Source organism: Diospyros lotus, chromosome 6, assembly GCF_014633365.1.
Source record: "Diospyros lotus cultivar Yz01 chromosome 6, ASM1463336v1, whole genome shotgun sequence".
In the NCBI taxonomy this organism is placed as follows: domain Eukaryota; kingdom Viridiplantae; phylum Streptophyta; class Magnoliopsida; order Ericales; family Ebenaceae; genus Diospyros; species Diospyros lotus.
This window is the reverse complement of record NC_068343.1, coordinates 8,807,803-8,818,284: the sequence shown is the minus strand read 5'-3', so window position 1 is coordinate 8,818,284 and position 10,482 is coordinate 8,807,803. Positions and strand designations below refer to the sequence as shown.

Genomic DNA, 10,482 nt, shown 5'->3' with positions numbered 1-10,482 from the left:
AACTTAGGGATCTTAATTAGTCCCATTTTCATGTTCGTTTCAATATATTTTCAAATAAATATTATATCTATACTTATTTTTGTTCTTATTAATTGGAGCGTATTAAGAACTCATTTACCTCTCTATATAAACTGATTTGATTAAATTATGTACACTGACTGTGAGACTACCACTTGACTATCATTTTCAATGTGTGGGTGGGTGTATATATACATTATACACATGCATAAATGAAAGGGATAAATTTTATTAAATGATAATGGAGGAACACAACAACGGGCACTAACACTAAGACGGAAGCCAAGAGGCACAAATCTAAAATAAAACAAACGAGGTTGAATGTAATTTCCAGAGCAAAGCAACAAAATGTAGAATGCTGGCCGCAGCCCCGCCCGCATTCTGCACTTGGTTGCTCCTCTACTAAGGCCCTGAGGATGATGTATATGCAACGAGAACGGCAATGCATGACGAAGTCACTTTCATTCAGTCTTTCTTTTCTGCATATGATATATATCTCAACAACAGATAGAATGTCCAATGGCAAGGTACGTGTAAGGTCCATCACTTCCTCATAGAATGTAGGCACTATGCACTAGGCACTATACACTGCTGCCTATTAGAGCATATATTATGATGTTTTCGTGCCATTCATTCGGGCTTTATAACTAATAATATGACAGGTTCAAAGCAACAATCAGACTCAGAATTTTACTAGTACTAGATTCAGTATGGAAAGCATCCAGTCAGCTGAATATGATCAAGGGTCCTCCTAAGACCATACTTGAGCACTGCTTCATTACCTGCTCTGAATCCCCCTCCATATGCTGCTGAAGTATCTGACTCTATCTGGTGTTTAAAGAACTTGCCAAGTTTCTTCTCAAACTGAGAACGCTGACCCTTCTTTGACGACGAAGATGAGGAAGCAACACTACTACCAGAACCAGCCATTATCTCAGAATCCAACCACATATGAGCCAACACTTGGCAGATGCCTTCTTCAACTTCAGGACTTAGGTTGGGGTACCCTGTAAATTAAGCAATGCCATGAATAAACTTTCAATTACGAGCATATTAGAAAGTAAGTACCAAATAAATTTTTGTCATAGATGAAAAAAGCACCATTGAGCCGCAGCCACGCATGCATCATCTCATGAGCAAGGATCGATCCAGTCAACAACCTGAATTCATTCACATGCAGTTTTTTTTTTTTTTTTGGTAGCAGAAAAATCAAATCTCAGTATGAACTACACTATCATACAAGACAAAATAGAAAGAAATAAGAAAATAAGTACCTGGGGAGACCATATAATATGAGGATAGCAGTCACGTCACATCGACGCATTAGCCTACAGGGCTCTGTAAACATGTCCAGAATCCGGAATCCCCCAATCCTTGGCCTTCTTGAGATCTGGCAATTTTTGTAAAATTAATATGGATACTAAATTCAATGAAGAAACAGCTTTATGAGTTATTTCCTCGTAATTTATGGATGAGATGTCAGTAAATTGATTGCATACAATGCTGACAGTTTGTTCTTCCGATAGGCAAAGTCCTCTTGTTTCAGGTAAGTGATGATGACCCTACACACCATAAAGAACATAATGAATGACACTAACAAAATAAATCTTGAAATACATGAGAAAAATCTTTTGGCACAATAAATTTCAATTCATTAGCCTCACATTTTTTTCTCCTTCCATGGCTTCATTCAGTGCTTGCCTCTCAACCAAAAGTAAAGGAACTTGCTGTATCAGTTTCATATTTAAACCTTCATAAAAATCTTGTATTTCAAGGTAAAGAGGTTGGCACTCGTGTGTATCCATTATTGCAGAGTCTAGACACTCCAAACATAGCTTTCTACCATCATCAAGGGCCAGATATCTTGCATCCCTTGGCTGCTTATATAGAATTGTTACTAACAATGCCAAGAAAATATAACATGAAAATAGAACTTGGCAAGCTACAAGAGGAATATCTTGATGTTGTGATATTTATCTTTCCCTTTCTTCAAATATACTTAATTCTTTTTCTCAACTGACCTCCAATTTTTCACAGCTACAGCACCTAGGAGTCCCATCATGCTCATGCAAGGGGCAGAATTTTTGTCGCCAAAAAGGATGTTCTCTATACTCAATGAGACCAGCGGCACTTGTTGGGATCTAGACGAGGTAGCATGATAACCAAGGATAGCGTCATATTAGCAAGAGAGACAAATCAGGAAAAACTTTGGTTTTTTTTAGATTAGTATAGAAAAGGGAATAAATAACAAATGTGCAAGTCTCCAGAGAGCTTAAAATGGAAATATCAAAGGTGCAACAGGGATGATGGCATAAATTGTTACTATGAAAAGAAAAGTAAAATTAGAGAGTTTGTATCTGAAGTTTAATTGTAGAATAGCCCTTCCAATCTTAGAATAAAATAGTTAATTGTGTCGCAATGACCCCTAGGCTATCATGTATGACCAACAAGCACTGGTACCCAAAGAGATGTGAAATAATGAAGATAACAAGGCAAAGTGGTGTAGCAAAGCAAGGAGATAGATAAGAAGAAAAAAGAAGCAACAGAAAAGAAGGAACTCTTGAGGAAAAAATATTCAAGAAAGAAGAATTCAAATCTTGTATTTGATAACCAATAATTCAAGTCTGAAAAATTTCTACACTTACAACAACAACAATCATACATTTTAATACCCCTAGGTGCTGTTGGCTACATGGATTTAGACCTCCAGGGTCAGATAATTTTTACACTTGTAAGGTATTTATGTATACACTTCTTTTAGAACCTAGGGAACTAAATTAAACTAGTAAACAAGAACATAAACAACCTAATCTTTACTAAACTAGGAATTCAAATTAAAGTAGCTCATGAATAACTAAAGCCCCACATAACTGAATTATAAAGTTCCAAAATAATTAGAACTCCTGATATCCATCATTCTCTCTGGCCGAGTAGAACTCTCCTCTGGAGAGTTAAAACTTAAAACAATGTCACAACTCCAACTATCCAGGATACAACCATGGATCTCAATAATACCTATGCCTCCATGGTGCGTCTCTGAAAACTTCAGTGAAGTTCCAAGAAGGGGCCAATGCTTAGGGGAAAAAAAAAAAAAACATCCTTCACTTGCTAGAGTCTTCTTAACATGATTGCAAGCCCTACACTTCCTGCAACAATCTGCTGCAGCAGTGATTGATGAAATTGATGCTGGAGTTTTTGGTGTCTTGAACAAGGTTATGGCCTGAAGGTAGCTCCAAAATGGCAATGAATTGGTGGTGGACAATGAGGCCGTTGTTGAAACTTTCTGAGTTGTCTGTTGCTAGCTGTAAAGTAAGGTGGCTGAAAGCAGTAGCACAATGATGATTTGCAGCCAATTTCAAGGACAACTTGAATGAAGTTAACTTTGATACCATAACGGTTCTCTATATTTGCCTGTCTTCATGGGTGGTTCTTAGACCCAATTATTCAAATGGTCATTCAAGTTTGCTTGTAGAGTGTCAATGGAGATCAAATTCATAACATACCAGGCAATTTGCTTGAACAATACTGTTGAATGATTCTTTTTCAGTAAGTGTCATAACCATTTCTGGAAAAGTTAAATTAGTCTATCTCAAGTGTTTGATAGGTTGGCATACATTGTTGGCCTCATTTCAAGAGTTATAACTTTTGGGACTGCAAGAGATCTAAAATAGCATTAGAGCTCAGGTTCTAAGAGGTATCAGATTCCAGTCTCATGATATGCACACTCATTTTGTTTGCGTTGGTGCATCCTTATCCTATCTGTTGTTGTGTACTACTTCTGTTGGTGTACCTATTAGTCCAGACTCTTAAGTCATAGTATAAGGGGAACAATAAGTGAGCAGCATTGTAACTCAATAGCTTGATATACATTGTAGAGCCTATTTATAATAGATTAAGCTTTTAATAGAACTGAGTATCTGAGGTCCAGTCCAGTATTGGAGAGATACATGCAAGAAATTGTATTTAGTGAGCACTATCTTTCTTTTTAATTATCCCTTAAACAGATGATAATGCCTGAAATCACAGATGCTAACATATTGATGTACTGCAATTTTTTACATAAATTCTGTACCAGAGGCATATACCAAAAAAGATCTGCCTTCATTTAAATTCAAATGTTGTGCTGTAATTGCAAATCCATTCAAAAGCAATTATTTTGTTGGAAAAATGGGCCAACGCTTCCAGGAAGTCGCTTTGAAACACTTACAAGAAAATTAGGAACAAAGAGAGTTAATAAACTTTTCTCAAATTTTCTTAGGGAACTAATTAATTGTGGGCCTGTTAATTTCTTTCAATTTTTAATCGCTGGGGAATTTCATGCTTTCCATCAGACAGCCTGTCAAACATTGTCAGTTGGAGAACTGAATTTGTAGATAGAAACAGAGCATTTGATTCGATGTATTATAGTCCATATTTTTAGTAAGTGAAGTTTTTGACCATTCTCTTTCAGCCTTAAAACAATATCGGAAGAAGGGGAGTAAAACTGTAAAAACAAATGAACAAAATTACTACCCAAAACTATAAAGTCAACAGAAACCATAAAATTTGGGAAACGGCATGTTAGGAGCATTTATTAGTATATTAAAAAATGAATACTACAAAATAAAGAAATAGTTGCCAGTGACAGATAGATACTCACAAAGTTCCTGCAGATGTCACATTTTGGATGATGCTTTTCCTTGTAGCAGGATCTGTGGTAAGGGCGATTCTCAGATGTATAAAACTGTAAACAAAAAGAACAGCTGATACCCTCAGTCTACATCATTGTAGTGACACAAAGGAACAACAAAGACAGAAACTGAAAGTTCAAAGATTTTGTTAGCCAACTATAAACAAAATCAAAACAGCCTTTAACAAGTTTTGGAACAAGTTTTGGACCTCATAATCAGTAATGGGTAGATTGCAAGCATGACAACGAAAACATTCAGGATGCCAAAAAGCACCCATGCAACTCCGAAATCGTCCAAAACCAATTTCAGCATTGCAACCAGCACAGATCCTACAATATCTCATTGTTCAAATAAAAAGGTCAGGTCTCATATAACACCCCATGAAAGCAGAAACATTTATCTTCTTGAAAGAGAATCGAGTGGGCGAAAGATTCATACGGATATACATACCCATAACAATGCCTTGTTGGAATACAAGTATTCAAGCACATAGTCATGTGGTTCCAAGATGGTTTTCTTAAGTATATTCCCTCCCATAACACTTAGGAACAAATTAAATTCAAATTCAACTGGTCCTACTGTACTAAACAAGTCATTTAATTATTACTATTACTATTACTATTATTTTAGATAGGAGTCATTCAATTATTAAGATGGACTGAAAATGACAAACATTAACATTTTAATGCATGGGATGAAATTATTTAGCATAAAAAAGTTGCTCCTTAATCCAAATGTTTGCTGCTTTAAGAAGTCAAAATATCATTAGATTTCAAAATTCCACGTTAAAAGCATAGATTTACAAATGAAAAATCCAACCACACCACTTGACCTCAAATAGATAGAAATGCGCTTTCTATCTTTCCGGCAATAAGTGAGGCATAAAGCCATGAACTGGTATAGAGTATGTACGTTCAGTTTTGGCATCAATGCAGAAATGTCAAGAATCAGAAGTCAAAATATTTTAGACTTTCATCAAATAGAATATTTCCTGCCTTTGTGATGGTAGAGGTGGAATTAGCCAATGCCTGATTAAAAGAAATTAATCTCAACAAAAATTACTTCTTGCCGTGCACAGGTAGCAACACGGTAACTCGACAAATATGATTATAAATTTATGAGGAGGTACATATTAACAAAAGGGAGAGAATGTAATGAGAGGATAGGGGTAGCGTTTATATATGCCTGCTACCTTCTTGTCATGTTGCCAGTGTAATGCATAAGAAGGGAAGTCAACCACCCTATATTTATATATACGTGCATATATATATATATATATATCTTTTCTCTTCAAAGTGGTTCTAAGTATAAGTTTAACTTTCCTGTTGAAATTTTAACAAACGTGACAAGAGCCATTTACCTGTAACCGGCTGCATAGAAGTATGGATAAGGTGGAGACAGATTTCTACGGTAAGATCGTGGTGGAGAATCCAAATTCAGTCTTTCATGAAGGGCTATAGCAAGTTGTTCATCTTCCTCCAATTGGGACTCATGCTCTAGTAAATCAATATAAGAAGGAAGATTAAAGCCCACAAATAATTAAAGGAATAAATTAATAGGTGCCTTTCCCTCCGGTTAAAGGCAGATATATGATGGAAATCATGATAGCTTAGAACCAGAATGAGGGGAATCATTGACAGAGGCATATTTGATTCTGCCTTCAGTTACAATATACATCATAATTGTCAAGGGCGCAAGGCGCATTGAGGCACAAGGCGAAGTGCGAGCCTCTGGCACATGAGGCACACATTTATTCAAAATAATTATATACTTATGCAATATTCTTTTCAATATGTACCTATAAGGAGGTAAATGCAAACTCAAAATCATAAATGACAACTAACTAACCCTATAATAACTACTAATACTATTGCAAAAAAACAATTAGTTTCTTCTAACCACAAAGGAGATTAGAAGAAAGAAAAAGTTATAACATAATGCAGAAAGAAAAAGTTATAACAGAATGCATGGTAAAAAAAATTACAGGAAAACAATTTGTTTCTCTCAATTTCTTTTGCAATTAGAAGAAAGAAAAAAAATTACAGCAAAGCACACAACACAAAAAATTACAGAAAAATAATTAGTTTCTTTTAAAATGCAAAAGAAATTAGAAGAGAGAGAAAAAAAAAATCAGTAGATCAATGAAAACATTTGTTTCTTAGCAATTATTTTATTCTAAATTGTAACAAAAAACCACACAGAGAAACAATTATAACATAGAATTAGTTTCTTCTAAATTGCAACAAAAAACACACAGCAAAAAACAATTACAACATAGATTTAGTTTCTTCAAAATTGCAAAAGAAAATAGAAGAAAGAAGAAAAAAGACATGAAGCAGAACAAAGACATGAGTAGTTCTTTAGCGAGTGGGCATCATTGCCAAAGGATCCAGGTGACTGCGAGATCCAACAGGCCTCCGCTAGGTTTGCCTCTTACCAACACGCAAGAATATGTAATCAAATCAACAAGAAATAAGATCTAAAATGACAAATGGACAAGAAATAGGATTTTAATACACTTATATATACAAGGAATGCACCTCATGCGCCTAGAGCCTTGCACATTGCATGAGGGGTGAGCCTTGTGCCCTTAGGCAGCACAGCAAGCATGGCACTGCGCCTCAGTGGTGATGAGGCTCACAGAGCTGCACCCTTGACAACTATGATCCACAGCACCGAGTATCACATATGAAGGAGAACATACTATCAGCAAAATTAACTTCAATGCAAGAAGTCACCCATATGCTGACAACTTCAATTTTATTAGAACCACTCATACCATTAACACTACTGATTAATGCAAACATTGTTATCTAAAGATTGCTTAGGTTTCCTCCAAGAGGTCATCGCAGGAGTGTAATACAATGACTACATCCTAAACCAACTGAATATGGGTGCCTTATATTCCAAAGGTTCTTCAATGGTTTTGTACATCTTACAACTATTATTGACACAACAATTTACAGTTATAGTAGGGAACATAGTGCTGGTTAGTTTCCTACCCAGCACAAGCTAACTCAACTAGAATAAAAGTAAAACCTAATTAAGACTATATCCACCAAGAATAAATGATCATGCACCTACATATCAGAAAATGGTATTAGAAGAACTACCTTCATCTTCATTTGTCATTCCTCTATCTATTTCACAACTCACACTAATTCAACATTAAATGTTGGATAAGAACCATGAATTCCCTATTCACTATTAGCTTGAATGTTCAAGGTCACTGCTTATATTATTGATAACTTACCGACTACTTTTTTGCCTTTGTGATCTTCTTCTGAAAGGGAAAGTGCAATAGCACGGTCAATATCTTCCTTCTCAAATTCAGAATATGCACCCTATATCCAAGACCCCAACAACATAGAGTTAGCACAGGAGAACTTACCAGGAATTCACCTGGGAGCTTGTATATAAAGAAACATAGAGGGATACAAGTATTTTGTCCCATCATTACTGAAAACATGCTTGCTTAGCCTAGAATCAATAATGATCACATATCATACCAAACAACCAACCGAATGCAGATGCACCATATCAAATAAATTACAGCAGTAATTACCACAGCAAATAAATAGAACAACCAAATAGAAGGAGCTTATAGTAAACAGAAAGAAAAAAGGAAAAACAAAAGTACCGCAGTAGAAGGGTTGCCCCAAGAATTGTCATCCCCATACTTTCCACGATGTTGCCCTTCTGACATGTGATCCCGCCAGGCGTTGTATGCATCAGTTAGCCAATCCATAATGCGGTAAATTTATTGGTTTTAGCAGAAAATTTTTCCCTGCCTGACATAAAAATTTATAGTAACTTAGACGGAGTACCTCATAGTTTTTGTGAAACACGCATTCAATAGGGTTATCTGAGGGAGGATGCAATTGAATTATCGGTGTAGTATGAGATGAGAGTGTTTGCAGGCTTTCTGTTCAAAAACTGTAACTTTATTGGTGATGATGTATTGTCTCCCTTTCAGAAATTGTGGACATCGGTCCATAGAAAAGCTGAACTCAGTTAAATCATCTTGCTTTCTTTCTCCTTTTATTTGGGTATGATTTCTCTTTGATTTTGCTTCTCCGTGGATCCCATCAGGTGGTACAAAGATCCTAAACATTCTACCTAAGTGTTATTATGAATATTTCCACAGCGCACAATTATATTGAACAACCACCACCAAATCCAACAAATGAGCTTTTCCAGATTGATGTGCTTTCAAAAATTTCTAATTCATATGTAAAAGTTGCCAATAGACTGAAGAAAAAAGTGACCTCAATTGTCAGAACTCACCAAGATATGTTGAGAGATTATGCAGAGACAGAAGGCCGATGAATCCCTGACAGGCCTGATGATCAGTCAGTCACTTGCAAGCACAGTCACCGTCACGAACTGGAAAGCAAAAGAAAATGCAATCAGTCATCAAGAAGAAGAAGATAAAGGAAGATTAACTCGTATGCTGATTGAACACACAGTCCGATGAAGCTTCTAGTGAAGAAAGAGAAGAGAAAACAACAAAAAAGGAAGAAAAAAGTGAACAGAAGAAGACTTGAAATATGTAGCCGCCGAATAAAGGCAAAACGGAGGACGGCAGCAGTGAGAGAAAGTCGAAGCCTTTAATTCTAAAAAATACTGGTGTCCATAGCCATAGGATCGGATCAGCAGACCAGTTTGGTCCAAAAATTCAAAAGGATTTCGCCATGTGGGACCTCTGCCCCAATCTTCAACCGCCGTCCACCACATGTCAAGAAACAGACAAACGTAAGACCTCTTATAATGAACAAATTGACGAAATGGAAGACAAATTGATAATGGGTTTGGGTCTTCCTTGCTGTTGTAACAACATCCTAGATCCTTCTATCTGTAGAGACGAAAACGTCTACAGTTTTGCCTTGCCATACTTGGAAATAGGCTCTAGAAATTAGTCCCTCCAAGATAATCCCTTGTTTTGCTTCTATTCCATCCCAAAATTGTGCTCAGTTACGCCCTACCTACCCTGGGAAAACGGGTTTTTTCTGAACTCATTAACAGAAAAATTATTCCCCGAGGGTTGTATCAGGACCGCATGTTTTTCTGCATGAATTTTTAACTTTTAGAAATTAACTAACATTACCAATGTAATCTCACCAGTCTTAACTTATTTAGGTCAAAATGGAGCTGACGATGATGATTAAGAAGGCTTTGTTATTGCTAAGATTAATGGATCTCCTAGGCCATTTTTGGGTCCAAAGGCCCACCTACGATCACGCTGGGTGATGGTGGAAAATGACAAAACTAGAGCAGGGCAATTGGGTTGGGCCCTTGGTTCATTAATGGTCTCAAATTTGTTTTCCTTTTGGGCCTATAGGAATGAATGAACAGACCAAGTCCAAGACGAGAATTAGTCCAAGGTCACAGGCTAAGCCGACCCGAAAACACTCACTTCTCCTCTCTCTCTCTCTCTCTCTCTCTCACACACACATTCAAATATATTCAATAAAATAAAAGGAAAAATTACAGCCACGACGCTTGATTGATATGAAAATTAAATTAGTCCACCCAATAGCCCAACTTTTTTTTATTAAAATGCCCATCACAATACATCAAGTTGGCTGATTACTATAGAATATAACTCTGTCTCTGTCTCTCTTTTGGTCATTATTCTCAAATTCAATTCAGTCTAGTCTGTCTAGTGGCTGTTTGATTTCCCTTAACGTTTGCCTTGTGGCTCTTCTATTTTAGCTCTTGCTTTTTAGACTCTCTAGATATATTATGAAAGCTCTGTTATGTTGTAATTTATAAATCTTATATAACTTAGAGA

General features: G+C 36.3%; 1 protein-coding gene across 4 annotated transcripts; it reads right to left on the bottom strand.

Annotated features, from left to right (window-relative positions):
• Positions 1-461: 461 nt before the first annotated feature.
• LOC127803937 (protein DA1-related 1-like) lies at positions 462-9,629 on the bottom strand. 4 transcript variants are annotated; one of them, XM_052340589.1, is made up of 13 exons: positions 9,232-9,629; positions 8,976-9,074; positions 8,329-8,475; positions 7,942-8,032; positions 6,049-6,184; positions 4,897-5,017; positions 4,658-4,741; positions 2,040-2,159; positions 1,683-1,895; positions 1,518-1,580; positions 1,293-1,408; positions 1,120-1,178; positions 462-1,025 (listed from the first exon to the last, which is right to left on the bottom strand). In XM_052340589.1, the coding sequence occupies exons 3-13, from the start codon at positions 8,434-8,436 to the stop codon at positions 724-726; spliced, it is 1,413 nt and encodes a 470-aa protein (XP_052196549.1). In that variant the 5' UTR covers positions 8,437-8,475; positions 8,976-9,074; positions 9,232-9,629; the 3' UTR covers positions 462-723. The 4 variants fall into 4 exon arrangements, with proteins under 4 accessions (XP_052196549.1, XP_052196547.1, XP_052196548.1 ...); XM_052340587.1 differs by having other exon boundaries at positions 8,329-8,479; positions 9,232-9,628; XM_052340588.1 differs by lacking the exon at positions 9,232-9,629 and having other exon boundaries at positions 8,976-9,217.
• Positions 9,630-10,482: the final 853 nt, after the last annotated feature.

Bases quoted from the DNA above. Each gene is read 5' to 3' on its own strand.
- LOC127803937 (XM_052340589.1), bottom strand. From the start codon at position 8,436: ATGGATTGGCTAACTGATGCATACAACGCCTGGCGGGATCACATGTCA. The intron at 1,896-2,039 runs GTCAGTTGAGAA...CTATATAAGCAG, and splicing joins GTAGCTGTGAAAAATTGGAG to CCAAGGGATGCAAGATATCT. The intron at 1,179-1,292 runs GTACTTATTTTC...GAATGAATTCAG, and splicing joins ATATTATATGGTCTCCCCAG to GTTGTTGACTGGATCGATCC.